The sequence below is a fragment of the Hippopotamus amphibius genome, chromosome 3, assembly GCF_030028045.1.
Source record: "Hippopotamus amphibius kiboko isolate mHipAmp2 chromosome 3, mHipAmp2.hap2, whole genome shotgun sequence".
In the NCBI taxonomy this organism is placed as follows: domain Eukaryota; kingdom Metazoa; phylum Chordata; class Mammalia; order Artiodactyla; family Hippopotamidae; genus Hippopotamus; species Hippopotamus amphibius.
This window is the reverse complement of record NC_080188.1, coordinates 176,204,693-176,227,197: the sequence shown is the minus strand read 5'-3', so window position 1 is coordinate 176,227,197 and position 22,505 is coordinate 176,204,693. Positions and strand designations below refer to the sequence as shown.

General features: G+C 40.2%; 1 protein-coding gene across 1 annotated transcript; it reads left to right on the top strand.

Moving 5' to 3' along the window:
* Positions 1–11,135: 11,135 nt before the first annotated feature.
* PRDX6 (peroxiredoxin 6) lies at positions 11,136–21,990 on the top strand. The gene is made up of 5 exons (XM_057727445.1): positions 11,136–11,311; positions 15,134–15,290; positions 18,596–18,742; positions 19,504–19,650; positions 20,957–21,990. The coding sequence occupies exons 1-5, from the start codon at positions 11,217–11,219 to the stop codon at positions 21,083–21,085; spliced, it is 675 nt and encodes a 224-aa protein (XP_057583428.1). The 5' UTR covers positions 11,136–11,216; the 3' UTR covers positions 21,086–21,990.
* Positions 21,991–22,505: the final 515 nt, after the last annotated feature.

Here is a 22,505-nt window from a genome sequence, read left to right as displayed (position 1 = left end):
TTTGACTGATAACATTATACCAGGAGATATCAAATTTCTAAGAATTTCACACAATTTCTGGAACACTCATATTAATAATATATAGCCACACAAATATATCCCCAAAAGGTCAAACATCACTTTTTACTTGACTATGCTTCCCATGTAATTTAACATATCAAATAAGCCTAATTAGTTTAATATCTCTCTTTTTATAAGGAGAGAGAAATCTCTTGAGATATTCTGGGGTTCTCTGAAAAACTCCCAAAGTTAGTTCAAGGTCAAAAGATTTCATTTAGAATTTGATTTGGGGAAGTTTCTCAAAAATGTCAAAGGTTTAAAACACAGGATTAAAAAGGATCATAGGTCATTGTGACATGATTAACCAAGGTGACAATTAAAGATTTTGAAGGCAAATACAGAATGTTACATAGCTGTAAAAAACAAAAAACCTTAGCTCTTGTAATACTGAGAAAATTCAGTTTTTGTTAAGTAATCAAAGCCCTGTTAAAGACAACATGAAGCACAGAAAATAATTAGATAAGACCAAAAAAAAAAAAAGAAATCATGTTATCCTCAGTAGGATTACCTAAAAGGTAAAGAAACCTTTTGTAATCTCTTGTTAAGAGCAGACAAATAATTCAAGAAAACTTTGTCATTTTAACAGAGAAAATTAAATTTTAGTTTTGCACTAAAATACACTATTGATATTGAAGTTTATTTTTTAAATCCTTATAATAAATTCATTTAATTTTAAGCCAGCTTGATTAAATAAGATTTTCTCTCTCCTTCTTTCTCTTCTTCCCAACTCTCTATATCCATTTAGTTTTTGTCCTTTATATTCCTCTTTTTAAAAAAAATTCTGAATCCACTTTTTTTTTTTTTTTTTTTTTTGCCAGGCCACATGGCATGTAGGATATTAGTTACCCCACCAGGGATCAAGCCCATGCTCCCTGCAGTAGAAGTGAGGAGTCTCAACCACTGGACCACCAGGGATGGCCCACATTTTATTTTTATTTTTATTATTTTTTTAATATTTATTTTATTTATTTGGCTGCATCAGGTCTCAGTTGCCACATGTGGGGTCTTTAGTTGCAACATGCAGGCTCTTAGTTGTGGCATGTGGGATCTAGTTCCCTAGATCAAACCTAGGCCCCCGGGATAGAATGGGAGCCCCCTGAATTGTGAGCATAGTCTTAACCAGTGGACCATCAGGGAAGTCCCCTGAATCAACTTTAAATAACCTCTAAACTAGGACCAAATTTCTTTCCATTTTCCTTAACAAAAACACAACTTTATATCTCATATTTTTTAACCAAAGTCATATCCTACTTTACTTGTATACTTGCACAAAGAGCTTTGTTCTTATTATTTCTAGTACTTTTAGCTACATATATTGATCTAATTTTTAAACTTAGTAATGCTAATTTTCATTGACAACTAAGAATCAGGCAGCTGTGAATTGTTCGTCACATACTAACATTCTGTAGTAGATTGGCAAACTTATAAATATATCATTTCATAATTTCTAGATGTGTACGACTCTTTTAACAGACTTTTTTTTCAGTGTGGCAAGAAGAATATGTTATTAACAGATCTAAATATCTCTTCTCTCTCTTAATAAGAAGCCAAATGCTAACTTTATGTTTAGCATTTAATGTTTCAGTATTTTATCTTATTTGGAAATGACCTAGATATTCAATGAATAGCCATCATTTAATTTAATTTAGTGTAACTTTAAGGATTCAAGTTACCAAAAAGATTTTGGAAACTATGTTTAATCAGACATATTTTATAAAATGATCACTATTGAAAATGAATCACATATATAAAATGAATATATATATATATATATATATATATACATAAAACTCCGAACATCATAGAAACAAAGCATCTAAAAAGTTAAACATGTGGATTTTCTCTCTCTTTTTACTTCTAAGCTTTACATAATTAAGCAATTTATTTTTATTTTATTTTTGTTCTTAGATTATGAATTCATAATTTTATAATTTATCTAATAGAAACAACATAAGCTCATTTGACTAGTGTTAATTTATATAAGCACTTTTTTTAAAGCAAATTAAATAGTTCTCTTTTACAAGTTACTTTTGGCAATACCATTTGAAGGTAGGAAAGTATCACATATACATTTAACATACATACATAGACATACATAAAGCTACAGATGCAAAGAGAAATCTTACCGTTTTCATTTGAAAATTTTAGCCATAAGACATGTATGAGAATGCAAAACTCAGTAGTTTATAAAACAAGAGTTGGATCCAAATTATGTTCCTGGCAGATGGAACAAGTTAAGGTTACTCCTAAGGTTATCACTAAAGATTTTATTTTACTAATCTTTAGCATTTGCATTTGCCCTTGATAGGTAACCTTATGGAGGTTATGGACCAGATTTTGGGCAAGGGAGCTTTCATAGCAGTTCACTTTTTTTTAAAGTTTCTTTTTCCTTTTTTTTTTTTTTTTTGCAAGTAGATTTCCAATTTTCCCTACACCACTTGTTGAAGAGACTATATTTCCTCATCAAATGGTCTTGACACCCTTGTCAAAGATTATTTGACAAAATATAAGTGGGTTTATTCTGGATTGTCTATTCTATTTTATTGGTTTACGTCTGTCTTTGCCAGCACCACACTATTTTGATAACTGTAGCTTTGTAATATGTTTTGAAATAAAAAAGTAAGACCTCCAACTTTGTCCTTCTTTTTCAAGATTATTTTATCTAATCAACATCCCTTAGAATTCCATATGAATTTTAGGATGGATTTTTCCATTTCTGAAAAACAAAATAACCTTGGGATTTTGACAGGAACTGCACTAAATCTAAATTGCTTTGGGTAGTATTGACTTTTTTTTTTAAGGTCTTTATTGGAGTATAATTGCTTTACACTGTTGTGCCAGTTTTTTGCTGTACAACAAAGTGAATCAGCTGTATTTATACATATATCCCCATATCCCCTCCCTCCCATGACTCCCTCTCACCCTCCCTATCCCAGCTCTCTAAGTCATCACCCATCATTGAGTTGATCTCCCTGTGTTACACAGTAGCTTCCCACTAGCTATCTATTTTACATTTGGTAGTGTATATATGAGTACTGACTTTTTAATATTGTCTTCCAACCCATGAACATGGGATGTCTTTCCACTAATTTGTATCTTTTTAAATTTCCTTTATCAGTGCTTTATAGTTTCCAGTGTAGACATGTTTTAAATTTTTTCATTTTTATTTTTATATAATTTTTAAAGGTTACTTTCCACTTATAGTTATAACAAAATACTGGCTATATTCCCCATGTTGTACAATACATCCTGAGCCTATCTTATACCCAATAGTTTGTACTTTCCACTCCCTCATTCCTATATTGCCCCTCCCGTCCACACACTGGAAACCACTAGTTCGTCCTCTATATCCATAAGTCTGCTTCTTTTTTATTCACTAGTTTGTTGTATTTTTTAGATACCACATATAAGTGATACTATACAGAATTTGTCTCTGTTTGGCTTATTTCACTTAGTGTAATGTCCTCCAAGTCCATCCATGTTGCTGCAAACGGCAAAATTTCATTATTTTTTATGATTCCATAGTATTCCATTGTACGTATATATCACATTTTCTTTATCCATTCATCTGTTGATGGAGACTTAGGTTGCTTCCATACCTTGACAATTGTAAATAATGCTGCTATGAACATTGGGGTGTATGTATCTTTTTGAATTAATGTTCTTGGTTACTCTACCCAGGAGTAGAATTGCTGGGTCATATGGTAGTTCTATTTTTAGTTTTTTGAGAAATCTCCATACTGTTTTCCACAGTACCTGCACTAATTTACATTCCCACCAACAGTGTACAAGGGTTCCTTTTCCTCCACATCCTTACAAACATTGGTTATTTGTGTTCTTTGTGATATAGCCATTCTGACAGGTGTGACGTGATATCTCACTGTGGTTTTGATTCACATTTCCAAGATGATTAGTGATGTTGAGCATATTTTCATGTGCCTGCTGGCCATCTACATTTCCTCTTTGAAAAAAATGTCTATACAGTTATTCTGCCCCGTTTTTAACTGGGTTGTTTGTTTGTGGGGTTTTTTTATGTTGAGTTGTATGAAATATTTATATAGGTTGGATATTAATTCCTTATAGGTCATATCACTTGCAAATATTTTCTCTCAATCTTTCCATTTTGTCAATGGTTTCCTTTGCTATGCAAAAGCTTTTGAGTTTAATTAGGTCCCATTTGTTTATTTTTGCTTTTATTTCCTTTACTTCAGTAGATCCAAAAAAAATATTGCTACAACTTATGTCAAAGAGTGTTCTGCCTATGTTTCCCTCTAGAAGTTTTATAGTATCTAGTCTTACATTTAGGTCTTTAATCCACTTTGAGTTTATTTTTGTATATGGTGTTACAGAACATTCTAATTTCATTCTCTTATATATATATAGCTGTCCAGTTTTCACAGCACCACTTATTGAAGAGACTGTCTTTTTCTACATTGTATATTCTTGCCTCCTTTGTCGTAGATTAATTTAACATAGGTGCATGAGTTTATTTCTAAGCTCTCTATCCTATTCCATTGATCTATGTATCTGTTTTTGTGCCAGTACCATACTGTTTGGTTACTGTAGCTTTGTAATATAGTCTGAAGTCAGGGAGCCTGATTCCTCCAGCTCCATTTTCCTTTCTCAAGATTGCTTTGGTTATGTGGGGTCTTTTGGGTCTCCACACAAATTTTAAAATTTTTTGTTCTGGTTCTGTGAAAATGCCATTGGTATTTTGATACAGATTGCATTGAATCTATAGATTGCCTTGGGCAGTATGGTTATTTTGACAATACTTATTCTTCCTCTCCAAGAATACAGTATATTTTTCCATCTGTTTGTGTAGTCTTCAATTTCTTTCATCAGTGTCTTATAGTTTTCAGAGTACAGGTATCTTGCTTCCTAAGGTAGGTTTATTTCTAGGTATTTTATTCTTTTTGATGAGATGGTAAATGGGATTGTTTCCTTAATTCCTCTTTCTGATACTTTGTTTTTAGTGCAGAGAAATGCAACAGATTTCTGTATATGAATTTTCTATCCTTCAGCTTTACCGAATTCACTCATGAGCTCCAACAGTTTTCTGGAGGCATCTTTAGGATTTTCTAGGTATAGTACCATGTCATCTGCAAACAGTGACAGTTTTACTTCTTCTTTTCCTACCTGGATTCATTTTATGTCTTAATTAAATAAATATTTTATTTCCTTATGTTAAAAAGATCATACACCATGATCAAGTGGGATTTATCTCAGGGATGCAAGGATTTTCATTATCTGCAAATCAAACAATGTGATACACATTAACAAACTGAAAAATAAAAACCATGATCATCTCAATAGATGCATAAAAAGCTTTTGACAAAATTCAACATCCATTTATGATAAAAAGAACTCTTCAGGGGCTTCCATGGTGGTGCAGTGGTTAAGAATCCACCTGCTTGGGCTTCCTAGGTGGCGCAGTGGTTAAGAATCCGCCTGCCAATGCAGAGGTCACGGGTTCGATCCCAGCTCCAGGAAGATCCCACATGCCGCGGAGCAACTAAGCCCATGTGCCAAAAAAAAAAAATCCACCTGCCAATGCAGGGGACATGAGTTCGAGCCCTGGTCTGGGAAGATCCCACATGCTGCAGAGCTCCTAAGCCCATGTGCCACAACTACTGAGCCTGCACTCTAGAGCCCGCGAGCCACAACTACTGAGCTCATGTGCCACAACTACTAAAGCCCACGTGCCTAGAGCCCATGCTCCACAACAAGAGAAGCCACCACAATGAGAAGCCCACACACCACAATGAAGAGTAGCCTCTGCTCTCCGCAACTAGAGAAAGCCTGCGCACAGCAACAAAGACCCAATGCAGCCAATAAATAATTAAAAAAAAAAAAAAAACTCTTCAGAAAGCAGGCATAGAGAGAACACACCTCAACAAAATAAATTCCATATATGACAAACTCACAGCTTTTCAACAGTGAAAAGCTGAAAGCATTTGCTCTAAGATTGCGAATAAGTCAAGGATGCCCACGCTCACCACTTTTATTCAACATAGTTTTGGTAGTTCTAGCCACAGCAATCAGAGAAGAAAAAGAAATAAAAGGAATCTAAATAGGAAAGGAAGAAGTAAAACCATCACTGTTTGCAGATGACATGATACTATAACACATTTTAAATTTTAAACACAAAAATTCCAATAGTCACTCACAATAAAGTAACTTGAGTTTACTTTAAATTTATAATCATTGTGTTATTGTTGCTTACTTCAAACCTGTTGTTTAAATGCAGGAATTATTACCACAGGAGTTGGAGACAGAAACTGTGCTAGAAGACAGCTTGAACCACAACCAATTCACTCTTAAAATAAATGAGGTCTATATACAGAGAGACCTGATTATATAATGGAGAATTCTCCAAATTAACTTCTATGTAGAAGACTTTTTAAAAAATAAAGATAAGTAATTAAAATGTGCTAATCTGGAGCTAAGGTATATACATTATTAAAACTCAACAGTGACTGCAGCAGTTGTTTACAATTTAGATCAACATCAAAATTTTCCTAAGAGGGGTATTTTCTCACTAACACTGCTTGGAAGTGCCAGACCTTGGTGATAACAGCAAGCGGCCTTAATATCATTGTTATCATTATCACCTTTAAACTCTCAGAAAACTCATAGCTTCATTGCCTACACCTGGGGAGGACTTCTCTCTCTCCCCACCCAGCTTTTGTTCACCCTGGCCTCAAAGAATTTAAGTTTGGAAGCTAGCAGGCTATGAGTATCCTGTGTAAAGTATCCTTTAAGGACTAGATAGGTTATCTTGCACCCTTCAGCATCAGCCAACTGCTGCTCTGCTTCTAGAATTCCTGCCACTCTCCACTCTTCTCCTGGTTGTCTCATGGCTTCTGCTTACTACCTTACCTAGCCATCTTTCAGAGTCTCCCCCTACTGTGAACGGCTGACTGAATCTGCTGTCCTGCGTTCCTGTCAACAAAGGAAGATCCAATAATAATGCATTTTATACCAGGCCCCCACAGGCTGTTAGCCAATCTGCAAGTGGATTGTCTTTGAGCCAGACACCCAGTCCTGTGCAACCACTGATGGCCAGAGTGGCAGGGCTATGTGGTCCGTTTTCCTTAGGAGGAGCCTGGGCAAGGCAGGCATTCAAACTGATTCCTCTCCAAAACACTTCTTCTTTCCCCTGTTTCTTCCCTTCTTCTTCCCTTTCCTAGCTTTTATGACTTCTTTGCTCTCTGCTTTCTTTCTCCCTTTACCTTTCCCCTCTTTCCTCTCTATGACAATCTCTGTGTATATATATACATATATATATATGATAATCTCCTGTGATACAAAGCTTCACAAATGATACTCACTGCCTACTCTGTAAAAAAATCTTAAATGTCTTTCCTTTAGAGCATCAGGCCTCTTATGCTTAACTAAAAGCAGAAAAAAATTGGTTAACCTAACTCATCATCCTTTAAGCAATTTCAAGTTGGCTTTTGGTCTTTACTATATCATGTTTCAACATCTAATCCATTAACCATTTATGAATAAATTTTTTCCCAAAAAATATTTACGTAAATTGCTAAACAGTCTCTTTCAGTATAAACAGTAAACTTTCAGGAAGAGTGCTTTGTTTGGGAAAAGAAGTGTCAGAATTCACTGCTCCAAAGGCCTTCTGAGAACTATTCATCACTCTAGCATTTTAAAAGCTGTTTTGTTTTCATTTTTACTCCCACATATCCTAAATACTTTGCTTTCTTTCCAGACTGCAGGATGTGATAGGGAGAAGTAACCATGTTATCATTAAACATGATAAAGAAGAACAGTGGAGCAATTATCAGCCCCACTTACACAGCAGGTTGATAGCACTACCCTGATCAGTAGAGTTTCCTATACTCCAGCCCTCCTTCTATTTTATTTTTTCTGAAAAGAAAATCAAGTTTAACAAGAAAACTTTATAGGAATTGTTTTTAAAAACATCATCCCACCTTCCTAACATTAATTTTAAGTTTTTATATATCTCCTCCCACATGCATTAGAATTTTTACCTAGCTACAATTATAACTAGGGACACATTGCTCTTTTATTCCCAGCAGAAGGTGGACAAAAAGCTTTGCTGTTGTGGCTGCAGGAAAGTGGCCAAACGCTTCTCCAATACCTTGTGCAATCCAGCTCCACACCCACTATGACTAACAGGTCACAAATATTTATCAATAAAATATGGTCTAAACTTTAGGAGTTCACAACCTAGTGAGTGAGGAGACATCCTAATGTACTGTTGTTCTTCCCAGTGTCCGTTGCCCATCCCTTCACTTTTCCTTCAGTCCGTCCAAAGCAGTAAGGACAGAAGAGACTATCAATCAGCCAAGAGTCAGAGCCTTCTGAAGATCCCCGCAAACCCTTCCTTCCTGTCACTTAGAAGTTTATTCTAAGGACTTCCAAGTTCTCCCCAACCCTGCCAGCTCCCTGAAGACATTTTTTTCTGAGAAAGCCTCCACCCTCTCTGCAAAGTAAATCCTTCCCCTTAGCCTAACTCTCCCTTTTTCACATTCTGGTCTCTCCTGGAATGCCTCCCTGGCCCTTCCTCCTTTCCATGGTACCTCTTGGCTTTTCCCTCTATAGTGGGGTTAGCCCGTGGAGCATCTTCCTTCAGAGTAGTACAGAAGTTAAACTCGACTACCCACAAGGGTCAGGGAGTATTCGTTTGACTTTGTCTGCATACTAAGTATATGGGAACATTCTCTACTTTTACAAAGAAATATGCTCTACCCTGATCTGCCTTGAAACATACGGCCCTTAATCAACCTTTCATTTTTACAATTTTGACAGAGATAGGGATACATTAGGATAGGAGTCATTTTCCTCCTAATTCTAATCTAAGAAAAATCACAGGGCAAGAGTGGGGTTAAAATGGCAAGACACTTAATGTCAACAAATGCTGAGGGGCCTCCTGAATAAATAGGGAATATATGTACTCTTAGAAGGCTACTCTCCAGTCACTGTTTGCCAAGTGGAACATGAGCCCAGTGTGGCCAGCTCTTCTGACTTTTCAGGACACAGAAATTCAGATGTTTTTGTGAAAAATCACGTTTTTTAAATGTTGATGACTAATTCAAAACTCAAAAGAGTTCAAAATGCTAGAAAGGCTAAAGCAAACAAGTTTGCAGTGTACAAGAGGACTGTCAGTGTGCGGTCTCTGGAACTGTAAATTCTAGCAGACATTTATCTTATCACAGTTGCTTAATTTACAGCAGGCAGTTTTATAATTATGCCTTTTCTAGAGATCCATACTCTGTTTCTGTGTTCATTCTCCATATTTATGGTATATCTGTGTTTTCTAGCTTGTCTCCACAACATTATTATTAGTGCCTTAATTTCAAATTACCCTCCTTTTCCTCTTCTTTTCTCCCCTACAAAAGGAGTTAAAACATAGCACTTTTAAAACCAAACCTTGGAGTCAAATTAATTTACAGATTACATTACAGTAGCTTCACAGAGTTTTCTAGAGTGGCTAAGGAATCTTACTAAAAGTCCTTGTTCAGAGGAGAACTGAGCAAATATGATTACCACGCACATACATGTAAACACCACTATGATGAAAACTGAAATCTTAGTGAGTCACTTCTCTTAACACTGTCATGTGCCTTCTTTAAGCCTGAGGAGCTCCACTCAGAGAATTTTTCATACCTTTGGGAACAATTTGGCACTCTCCCCTCCCCACAACCCTCCATCAGCAACTACATTTTTATCATAATTGTATGTATGTCTGCCTTCCTTGTAAGAGCAGAGACTGTATCGCTCCCCTGTATCACCAGGCCTGACACAGTACCTAGCACACAGTTGGGAAAGCGAGGATTATTGCATAAGCCACTATCACCATCAAAATAATAACTACCATTTCCAGAGCACTTGCTATGTAAACTACTAAGATAGTCGTGGAAACGGATGCAACTGACAACGGTAGTAATGGCCTTGAAGTTGGGAGCCTCAGCCCCAAGAGGAGCCCTCCAGGCATGATGGCAGTGGAAACTACATATAGTTTACCTACGATATCCTGGAGTCTCTCCCAGACCAGACCATCCAAACCGAGCAGCACCTCAGTTACCCTCTAGCACATAACCTTATTTTCTCTGAATAGGATTTACTACTGTCTAATATATTCTTGTTTAATTATGGTTTCCTCACTATAAAGAAAGCTCCAAGAGAACAGTCATCTTGTCTACCTTGTGCCTGGCACATGGAAAGTAAATCAATGAACCTGAGCTTCCAACTTCCTTGGGTGACAGAGGTGACTTGCACACAACAGTTCACAGTAAGTATGCTTTTACATTTATATTTAAATTTCAGGATAATTGTGTTGAATATCTTATGGCTCATAATGAACTTTGGGAGTGGAATAAAAATAAGTTTGGTCACATTCCCCCAAGCACTTACTGACATAGGTGCTGGAATTTTTGCTGCAACAAGAAAGCCACTTCCTCTGACGTAAGGTGCCCCACATGCCTGGGTCTTGCCACATCCTCTGACACAGAAATCAGGATGGCTAGGCTGGCTGGGGCGGTCAGGATTCCAGACGCTCACACTAACAGAGTGGGGAGTGCAGGGGTCGCCGGACCCCTCTGCTGGAAGTCGGCCGTGAGCGGCTGTGCAGGAGGGTCTCCGCGCATTCGTGCGGCTCCGCAAGGCGGCTGTCCCCCTTGGGGCTCCCCTTCCTATTGCGTTCCGCTTCCTTCACCTCCAAAGCCCAAAACGCACCCCCAGGCCTCCAAAGGGCGACGTCATTGAGTCCCCTGTCACGTGAAGGGAGCGCGATTGTGTCCACAGGTTCCCGGCAGCGCGGAAGCCTGGCGGGGCGCCAGACCCGGCCCAGCGCTGTCCTGCCCTGACCCAGCCCCAGACTCCGGGCGGTTCCGGACTCTCGCCCCTCGCCCCCGCCAGCCGCGGCCCGGCCCTCCCCGCCAACGGCCTGGCTCCGCCCCCTCCTCCCGCCGCCGCCGCGACCCCGCCTAAGCTGGCCCCGCTTTGGTCCCGCCGCCCCGCCCCCTGGCGTTCCCCCGCCCCCTGGCGTCCCTCCGCCCCCTCCCGTCCCGCCCCTAGAAGCCCCATTTATTCCGCCCCCAGCACCTACACGCCAGAGCCAGCCTGCTGGTGGCTGTCGCTGTCGCGCCTCCTCCTCCTCTTCCCGCGTCGCCATGCCCGGCGGTCTCCTCCTCGGGGACGAGGCTCCCAACTTCGAGGCCAACACTACCGTCGGCCGCATCCGTTTCCACGACTATCTGGGAGACTCGTAAGTGGCCACCTCGTCACCCTACCCTGGCCTCGGGTTCCGCGCGGACTCAGAGGTGCCTTCCCTTTTCTCAGCCTTCCGTCCTCCTCAGCGCTCGGCGCCCCGGCTCGCCGCCCGCCTCCTCCCCGCACCGGTGCCTGCACGTGCCTCTCGTCCTGGGGCCCCTGCCTGGCGGCGGCCGAGCGCTGCTGGCGGGCAGCGACCCTCCCGTCCGCCCTGCGCCGGCCACTTGATCCCCTCTCGCCTCCCTGCCCCCGCGTGGCTGGGCCGGCTCTGGGATGGGGAAGGGGGAGGGGAACAAAATTGGGTCCTCGCGGGTCCCGGGGACGCGAGGCCGGTGCGGAGGAGAGTTTGTTGTCTGTTGACCTCTGTTTGGTAGTTTACCAACTGTGCAAGTAGTATGGTCCAGCCGAGGCCCGGAGGGGGCAGGGGCCGCGCAGCATCGGCGGTCGGCTCCCGGGACTCGTGCCCAGTGTCGCACCTCCCTCCCTCCCTCCCTCCGTTCTGGAATTTGCTCCCTGGGGAAGGTGGGTGTCCAAGGCCGGGGTCAGAGAACACTTCTACTGGCTGAAGGTTCAGAAAGGGCCCAGCGTGTTACCTGAGGGTTCTACTTGCTGCAGTGGTATTTCAGGCTTCTCAGCACAAAAAATTTGAAACCACCAAGCTGCCAGATAAGTGGCTGAAAGACTTTTTGTCCAGGACCTCCCGCAGCTGCTAGAATTTGATTAGATAACAGCTCTGGGAGGAGCCCAGAACACTCTGTATGTGTGTGTGTCCTTCATTCCAGAACTTGCAACACCTGAGGGAAGGGCCTTCCGAGGTCGTTCCGTTGCAGTGCCCATGGGTAGGCCTCCCCACTTTGAGACCCTTTTGTTTCACTGCAGAGTGCCTCTCCCTGCCCCCTCCCCCTTCTGCCTTGCTTCCTGCAGCACGTAGACTTGCCAAATTGGTGACCCATGTCCTAGCCTGGCAATCATACTGTTATGACTAGGAGTATATTGGTGTCACTGTGGTTTTACAGCTCCTGAATTAGCAAACTTTATTAGATTTAATATGAAACATCCCAGATGTGTCTAGTTATGTTATGGTTCTAGAGCTCCAGTGGCCCCACTACACTGTGGTCTAAGGTTTTACAACTCCTTCTTCCTTTGTATCCCTTTTATATACAGTGTCCAGGTGTATATATTACAGACAGAGGGTGCAGTTTATGAAATTAGTCAGTAATTGGACAGGCCTGTGCAGTGCACCTGGGAGAGATTCTTATACCTTAGGCCTCACCAATCCCTTAAATCCAGTTTCCAGCCACTGATTAAGGGAAAAGCTAAGTTTTTTGAGAGAGGACTAGGCTAGAAAAAGGAGGAGAAATGGAACATTCAGACCTTAAAGGCAGGGAAAGACTTCAGAAATACAGACTATGTCCAGTCTCCTACTCAGAATAGGTATCAGTATTTCTCCAGAACTCCATGGGATTTTCAGAGAATGTTCCTTCCCATTCCTACCTACAGCCTTTACCCTCATAAAACAAAATCTTGCCAGAACTCTTAGGTTGTATAAAGATAAATATTAATTTAAAGCATATTACTGTAGCAGTGATGTATAAATGATGTCGCTATTTAAGCTAACCCTATTTGTTTGGGTTTTCTGGTGTCGTTTACTGTCCTTGATCTATCTTAATTTGATTAAAAGTGGTGCCTTCTCAGGGAGCCATCAGTAGGAAGATGAGAAAACTATCTGCAGCTATAAACAAAAATATCCAAGTCTGCCTTGGATCAGACATGGGATAGTACTGTTTCTTGCCCTACCCCGAAAATAAGTTTGATCCCTTTATATCATTATAATACATGGATTTTTGCCTAATATATATAATTTTTCCAAACTCCACTCTTAATGTGATCTCAATTCATACTGTCAGTTTTTGATCCAGGTGTGTTTTGGAGAAAAAATTAAAATAATTTCAAACATTACAGGTATCTACCCTTCCCCTGACAACTGGAAACAACTAAGGGGTTTGGGTGCTGCATTCAGTGAGTTTATTGAGCCCAAGCACTTTTTCTGTATGTGTGTGGTAGAAGCAACTTCTTCACAGTACATCTTCACCAAACAAAACATGGGTTTTTCCTTGGGTTTTCTGGGAGTTAGTGAGTGGGGACCCCCTCCCTGAAAGGAGGAAACCTTTTGTCTTTTGAAAATGAGGAAGGAAGGAAGAAAGGAAGGAAGGAAAGGGGATAATGTAATTGTATTCCTCTGAAGAGCAGCACTAGGGAGACTTAGAGGGGAGGCAGGCCATGGTAAGACATGCCCAGAGTTAATCCTATTCCTGGCCTTGTGGCAAAGTAGAGTTTGGCTTCTGAGGGAGGGGAGGATGTGAAGTGACTTCAAAGGAGTTCTTTAACATGATTCAGCAAAACAGTCCCTTGACTCACAAGGGAAAGGGAACACCTGATTTTTCTAATTAATCACCTCTTTAACAATACAGAAAGAAATACCCTGTTCATTTTTACTCAGCTTCTGGAGACCTTCCTTAAGTCTCATCTGACCCTTAAACAGACCCTTTACCACAGACTCTAAGGCCTAAATTTTACTCATAGTTAGATTGTTTCAAAACATATATATGTCTTATTGCCCTATCTATGTCATACCACACCCCTCCACAATCTTAAATCTATTACCTCTCTCTTCCCACTCTTGCCATAGGGCCATCCATCTTTTTTGTAAGAAGGTGTTTTCCTTTCCTGAAACCTTGGGAGTTGAGTGGCAGATGTAGGTGGGAATTAGGTCCCTTGTCTCTGCTTTCTTCTTTGTGCTTCAGGAAACTTGGCAAACTTTGGGGAGGTCAGCTTGGCATCTGGGCTAGAGTTAGTAATCTACTAGTTTAGGATCTTGCTTTAATGTTGTTAAGTCAACAGGAGTGTGGAAACTCAGTGTTAGATTTTCCTTTTCAGTCGAAAGAGTAGTTTCTGTTGCCCAGGAGAAACAGTACTTCAAAGGTTCTTGGTGACTTTTAGCTTGAAATGGGCTTAAAATATATATAAGTTTAACCTTAGACAATGAGATTTACATATTAGTATTTCCCTAAGAACCTGTAGTTGTAGAAATCGACATTGTAGGCTATCATTTTTTCTAACCACTTGGTCTACAGCAAGAAGAAGAAGAAACTGCAAATGAAGAGAGAGGTAAAACTCTTCAAATGCTCTTGTTTTGTCAAGGTACAAATATCGGGTGTCCTGTTTAGCAGGTTAGATCAGTAAACTAGTTTTACAAAAGTTCTTAACATCTGTTCACTTCAAAGAAGCCAAATGTCAGCTTTACTTTATGTATAAATAGAGAGTAGAAGCCTATTTATTTCAGATTACATAATCTGTTTATTATTGTAGTCAGGCATTGGTCTAGATTCAGGGCATACTGGGACATCCATTATTGGAGGTGAATGTCAGCATAACTATGCTTAGAAAAAAATGTAGAAAGGGTAAAAAGGAAAAAAGTCATTTCAATAGGTACTTGGTTTGAGTAGCACAGATTTTATTAGCTGAAAAGGACTCAGGGTGTCTCTAGAGTTATTAAAGGAGGCAACACCCTTACAGTCTTTTAAAATATCATGTTGAATTTCATATCTTTGATTGAATTGGGCTTTAAACATAGGCTTTTCTGGAGATAAGAAGATCGAAAAGCATTCCTCAACAGAAAAGTTAAAAAGTGACTGTCTTCATAAGCATTCATTTGAAAAGGAAGGTCATTTTCAATCTAGGATTTGTGATTTTTCATTGTACATGATGTTGGTCATAATCTCTTTGTTCAGTTATGTCCTTCTTTTCCTTCATTCAGATGGGGCATTCTCTTCTCCCACCCTCGGGACTTTACCCCAGTGTGTACCACGGAGCTTGGCAGAGCAGCAAAGCTGGCACCAGAATTTGCAAAGAGGAATGTTAAGATGATTGCCCTTTCAATAGACAGTGTTGAAGACCATCTTGCCTGGAGCAAGGTACAGTACCCGTTGGCATATGCTTTGAGATTAAGTTATAAATTTTATCGAGTAGCTTGGTTTTTTGAGGTCAAGGTACAAGTAAGGCTCAGATTCAGACTTCACTGATTATTTGAAAGTCTGACTTGGACTGCACAGTGACCTCCACCTTGCTAAATCCAGTGGTCAGTTCTCAGCCCCCATCTTTCTTGACTTCCAGGACACCACATCTCTAGCTGTTCCTGCTCGTGCACAGAATGAGCTTCATCATCTCCCAACTCCTAATACGGAATGTATGCTGGAGTTGCCCTGGACTCATTTCTTGGACCTCTTCTCTTTTTATCTACACTTTTCCCATTGGTGAGCTCATCCACCCACATGTATATGCGATAATTCCCAAGTTTCCATCTCTAAGCCAGACTCTCCTGGCTTCCAGGTTGGTGAAACCACTGCCTGCTCGGCATCTCCCCTGGGATGTCCTATCATCTCAAATCCAGTATGTCTAAAACGGGGCTCCTACTCTTAATCCCAGGGTCTTACCCACCTCAGCTAATGGCACCTGCATTTTTGTAGTTGCTCAGACCAAAAATCCAGGAGTCATCCTTAATTCCTCTGGTTTTTCATATTACCTGTCTGCTTCCTCAGCTACCTTGTCTGCTCTACCTTCAAAATATATCCAGAATCCTGTTTGGAAGACTCTTTCCCCAGGTATCTTTGTGGCTTGCCCTTACCTCTTTCAGGTCTCAATGCAGATGACACCCATTAAAGCCACCTTTGGCCTCCTTATCCAAAATTATAACTCCCTTCTGCACTCCCCATCCTGCCCTGATTAATTATCTCCTTAGCACTTGTCACCATCTAAAATACTCTGCATACTGCTGATTCTGTTTGTTTGTTTCTCCCCACCAGAGTGGAGGCTCAGCAGGGCAAACTCCTGTTTTGCACACTGCTGGAGCAATGCTCAGTACCTCCTAGGCAGGCAGTCTGTATTTGCTGAATGAATGAACTAAAGGAACTGTCTACTCCCAACAAAAGGATCTACTTGGATAATAAATGTCTAGACTTGAGAACATTTTAATGACTTTGCTGCAGTGTCTACTAAGTAATGATAGGGAACTTTCAAAAGATGCTAACTGCACTAGGCACTACGTCAGGCACATGCAACTGAATATACAATGTAGTACTGACTTGTGAGCTGGCCACTGGGGCTGCATATCCCATGGCCACTTTATACCAGTTAATTCTGAGTATCTGAGATTTAGATGAATCATGTATAGGTGGCTATTTTTCATTCCTTACATTTGGCTGTGAATAGTCACTGGCATTTCCACAGTATTCTCACAGGCAATTTCTCATTAGCTTCTGGGAGCAGCCCTTTAGGGAAAGTGTATGGTTCCTGCTCCCAGCTTTTCAGGTGAGAATACTTTTTTCACCCAAGCAGTTGGAAGGACATCCTGAAGATTTCCCTGCAAGAAAATTGTGGCAGTGAGATTTGAACCTCAAACTAATACTATTTTTGATACTAGATGATAGAGAGTAGGAATTAGCTTGATTTTAGGATAGAATAAAGCCAAAGCATATGGTTCTTTGCTTTTCATGGCTGTAATGTAATGCCTGTCATGCAAATGGCAGGGTTGAGAATTACTGCATAGCAATCATTGAAACTACAGGTGGCCAAAGGAAGAGATTATAGCCAATTATATGATACCCTTTAAAGTGTAGGAACACACCCAGGTTCATTTTCACTGATGAGCTTGTGCCTTAGAATTTTCAAACTTGTGATTGCATTAAATAGGAAACAAGTCCCAACTTTCAGAAGCAGTGTCCAAACTTTGACACGCAACTGGTTATGTCAGAGACCTCAAGATGCCTCCATCATGAAACCATATTGTTATTTTAGTTATAGTGACTTGATAGACTGCCAGTGACAACTGAAGAAAAGTTAAACTAATAAAATTAAGAAACACGTTAAAATTCATTGTTATCCATTTCAAAGTTCATAAATGCCACTTTTATCCTATGGTGTCTCTGTTGAGAAATTCATGAAGGTTCTATATCTGCTGTGCGATCAACTCCTGTTTTACTTTCAAAGCTCCACTTAATAAATAGACCGTATTCCAGCTTTAACTCCTCTTTTTTCATTACTTGCTAAAACTACCCAGATAAATTCCTCATTCTCTAGTCAACAGTTTATACTCAGACTTGCCCACATGTTTCATTAATATTGTTCCTTCTCCCTAGAATGCCTTCCTTTGTCCTGGGAAAATCTTCTTCATCCTTCAAGGCCCAGGTAGAAGTTCTGCCCCTTTCTTGAAGTCTTTCATAACTCAGCAGTCTTACAAATGGAGATGTTGGTGTACTTCAGCATTTTCCATTTACATATTACCATCTTGCATTTGTTGCTACTTCTTATGGAAATCACCTGACCAAATTAGAAGTTCCTTTAACGGCAGGAACTGTGTCTTATCATCTGTATCCCACACGTACTTACCACAATGCTTAACCCATCTTAAGTGCAATGTCAACACCAGATCAAATAATGAAGCTAGATTTTTTTTTTCCAAAAAACTTCCCGGGATAGAAAAATGAAGTTTTTAACTAAGAGAGGAAGGGATAGTGAATGGAAGCAAATACCTTATTGTCCTTTGGTTGAGATTTGAAATGCTTTGTTTTCTATGTAGATTTCACCCTAGTATAAATTCACCTCTGCCTTTTCACCCATAAGAGATTTACCTTTGACTTGTCTTTGAAGTGAATATTCAACTCTCCATTCTTGTGTTTACTTTAAGTTTTGTGTTTCTTTTAATTTCTTAATATTTTTGTTACAGTAGCTTAATGTCTGAGTCAGGGTGAGTTTTTTTGTTTTTGTTTTTGAGTCAGGGTGTTTTTGAGGCAGGGGTGAAATCTATAAAATTATCTTTGCATGAGGTATAATTTCAGGATGTGAACTCATTGTTACTGATGGTTTTTATAGTATTTGGGTACCTAGAGGTACCCTGGATTGAAGTCTAACTCTGTATTATTCAACTTTTAAAGAGTTTAATGCTGCTTTCTCAGAACAGTAAACGCATGCTGAATTTTAAGAGACTTGGGCATGAAAAGGCTCTAGGTTATAACCTAAATACTATACCCTACTGTTATTCCTGCCAGTGAATAATTGGGATGAGCAGTGTTCATTCATTAATTTTATTATTAAAATTGCTCAGAGAAACTGTTGTGATTATGGTCCTCTATTCCCTGTCTTAGAAGATGATGACTGTTAACTGATAGAATTCAGAGGATATGCCTGGTTTAGATTTCTCTTTTCCTTTTCACCTGCATTTCAGGATATCAATGCTTACAATGGTGAAGAGCCCACGGAAAAGTTACCTTTTCCCATCATTGATGATAAGAATCGGGACCTTGCCATCCAGTTGGGCATGCTGGACCCAGCAGAGAAGGACGAAAAGGGCATGCCTGTGACAGCTCGTGTGGTGAGTTGTGTACATCCATCATATAGTCATCGTGACTGGCCAGGCTACATACATCCAAGTAAATGCTTGGACCAACTAAAGGAAATGGGGACTATCTCCAATTAGGAAATAAGTGTCCTGGTGGCACTCTCACTTTTTATCTAAATGCTGGTACAAAGTAAAATTTTTTGGCTAAACTTTTAAACTGCTTAACTCACAGCTTTTGAAAATCTACATAAAAAGAGTTACCCTGAGATGTCATCTAGAATTGAGAAATCTTCTTCTGTAGTTCTCCTGACAGCCCTCTCTTTAAAGCAGTGGGTCATAGCCTTCTTCATAAGGCATCTCTGGTTTTGAATTCTTACTGTTCTGTCCTTACCCACTAGAGAACAAGCTTATTCCCACATCTGCAAAAATATACAACAATTTGAGGACCAGTGTCAACTCCCATTAGTATTGGTTTTGTGATAATCTTCTGTAGTTAACACAGTACCTCCCTGAGGCCTTTCCTGCATTCAGTTCGCAAATCAGTTTTTCTTACTGAGACAGGCAGAGCCAAATATAATTCCTTTCAAGTTTAGAAATAAAACGTAGAGAAGAAAATCGCATCTATTCGAGCCACCCTATTTGTTTGGTGTATCTTTCTATATATTTGTGAATTTTTGTTGTGTTGTTTTGTTATACCCTTGAACATTTTTAATGACTTAAGAGCCTTCTAGGAGGCTTTAATATCAAAAACACTCAAGGAGTTCTTCCTGTTTATGTGTCTCTGTGCTTTGCAGGTGTTTATTTTTGGTCCTGATAAGAAACTGAAACTGTCCATCCTCTACCCAGCTACCACTGGCAGGAACTTTGATGAGATTCTCAGAGTAATTATCTCTCTCCAGCTGACAGCAGAAAAGAGGGTTGCCACCCCAGTTGATTGGAAGGTAAAGATGTTAAAAAGGCAGATACCCAGCGTGCTTGGAAAGCCTCTGGGGCCAGTCTCTCAATGGCTACCTCCAGGGTCAGTGTTACATGGGGCTGTATTTCTGGCATGCAAGTACACTGGGAGGATTTTTCCTCCTGGCTGAGTTTAAGATTTGCTGAGAGGCCTTCTATACAAAACACAAACTCCCTATATTTCTAACTTTTAGATTACTTGGATGAATTAATTGGTCAGAATGTTTCCTTTTCCTAATAAAAGGTTTTTAAAAAAAAAAACAAAAACCTTTAACTCTGCCCTGATGGCAAAATATTTATAGCAGAACAGATTGGCTATTTAAGTTGTGGGTATAAAACTATTTGGTGTATTAATGTCTTGAAACATTTCATTTCTCTTAAGCTTCAGTCTTTTAAACCCATGTAGAATTCTCTGCAACCTGTTCATGAACTTTTAATCTCTAAGATTCTTCCAATGCATAGGGCATGGATAATATCACAAGAGTATCTTGACATCACTACATTTTTTTTAACATGCTAACCTGAATACCTGGTTTTGTTATTTTGTTTCTTCTGATAGGCACACCATTTAAATTCTGTAACCATTCATTGAACATATGTTTACTGAGCCCAGACAGTGGGCACTGAGATACAGCAATGAACAATCAATGTAAAGTCCCTGCCCTCGTAAAACTTACATTCCAGTGGGTAGACACAAACAATAAATGTTTATAGTATATTAGGTGACGATAAGTGTGACGGAGAGTAATCAAGCAGAGGTGGGGAGAAGGGGAGCACAGGTGGGAGGGTTGGTTTTATATCTGGCCATCAGGGAAGGCCCTTCTCTGAAGGGACCTTTGGGAAGGACATGAAGAAAGTAAGAGGCCAAGTCACACATATTTAGGAGGGAAGAGCACTGCAGACTTGAAGGAACAGCTAAGGAACTTCCCTGAAAGGGAGCTTGGCATGTTCAAGGAATAGGAGACCCACGGCGCCTGGGAAAGCAGCAGCAGGAGGGGAGGGGAGGGGCGGGGATGAGAGAGGAAGCCCAGTTCAGTCACACAGGGCAATGATGAGGACTTAGAATTACAATTTTAAAGTTCTGGTGGCAAGCCATTACTGGATTTAAAACAGGACTGTTTCCTGTTAAGGTGGGGAAATACTTCCTTTCCCAAAAGAGTCAAAGATCAACTTGTGAAAGAGGGAAAAGAGCAAAGAAGACTTGATTATTCTCATCAGCACCTATAGCTACTTTTCTAAAGTTAATTCTTCACTGTAAGATTGAATTGCACCATCCGTAATGTCTTTCAATAGAATGGAGACAGCGTGATGGTCCTTCCAACCATTCCTGAAGAGGAAGCCAAAAAACTTTTCCCTAAAGGAGTCTTCACCAAAGAGCTCCCATCTGGCAAGAAATACCTCCGCTACACTCCCCAGCCATAGGCTCTCCACAGAGTTGGTGCTGGAGCTGCTCACTTAGCACCGTGAACCAGAGGATGCCGGCTACCCATCATGTGTTCTGCAGCAGTCCCATTAAAACTTCCTGGTGTGATCACAGCCAAGGTCTTTAGGTTGCTATACTACTGGCTTATTAAATGAAAATGGCGCTAAAAATTCCTTGGGATTCTTTGTGCCTTCGGCAGCATTCTCTTCTGTTCATGTATCTTAGCACTCTCTGCTGACGCTGACATTTGAGACTCATCTTGTTGGATCTATGCAGGGTTTATGACCAATAAGGTGGTATCAGTTTATGGTTGAAAAAGCCTGCTTTGCTCCATCATAGAATGACTATCAGGTTTTTTTTTTTTTAGCTGTGCTAATCAAATCCTCTCTTCTGTTACCCATTTTGGAAAGGAATAGAATTTGGGGGTCAACTTTCTCTGTACATATCTACATACGTAACCTAAGAACATAGAGTAACCGGGACGTTCTTCAGTATTCCATGTTTTGATCACAGGTCGGGGGAAACCTTTTCAGTTCTCTACTTTTCCAGTAGATAACTGAAGGATGAGCAGGGGGAGGGAATCTTTAAATATTTTGCTATCAAGAAAATTTTTTAATAAATTTCTACTGAAAGTGGGAAGCTACAGAAAAAGCTCCACTTGTCTGCCAGGGAGGTGTACCAGGGGCTTGAGCGGCACCACCGCGCCGGGCGCCTTTCAGGGTGTTTCTGGATGTCCGTCTGCTCTACAGTGAAGTGCACGTGAAAGGGCACACCTTGGGAAGAGAGGAGAGGATGACTGAAAATGTTTTATTATAGATCTGTTCTTGTGGTGGGTGAGGGGGACTGTTTTCTGAATTTTACTTCTTAGGGATCAGCAGATAAATCCTTTGTTAAAACGTGATCAGAAAATTCTGTTGTCACATTTTGAAGTACTAGTTCAGACTCATGTCCTGAGGGCAAATGTTTCCTTGCTAGGATTGACACTGATGCTTTTCTCCAAAGACAGATATATAAAATTTCATATAACGAAAATGGAGGAGCAGCCGACGAACATGTGATTCCAGGGACTTCCCTGGTGGTCCAGTGGTTAAGACTCCTCGCTTCCACTGCAAGGGGCACGGGTTCAATCCCTGATCGGGGAACTATGATCCCGCATGCCACCAGGTACAGCCAAAAATAAAATAAAATGTGTTTCCTTTGCTTAAAAAAAAAAAAAAAAAGTGGTTCCACCACATCTCCTGGCCTACTTTCTCCTTCATATTACTTGCCTGGGTCCTGTGGCACGTGTGACCCCTGCTACAAAGAACTCTCCTAACCTGATACCTTAATGGGATTCCTAGATTTAAGAATATGAATCTTGAGGATAATGGGACATCTTTTCCTTTTCTGGGAATAGTATGAATAGTATGCTAATAAGTC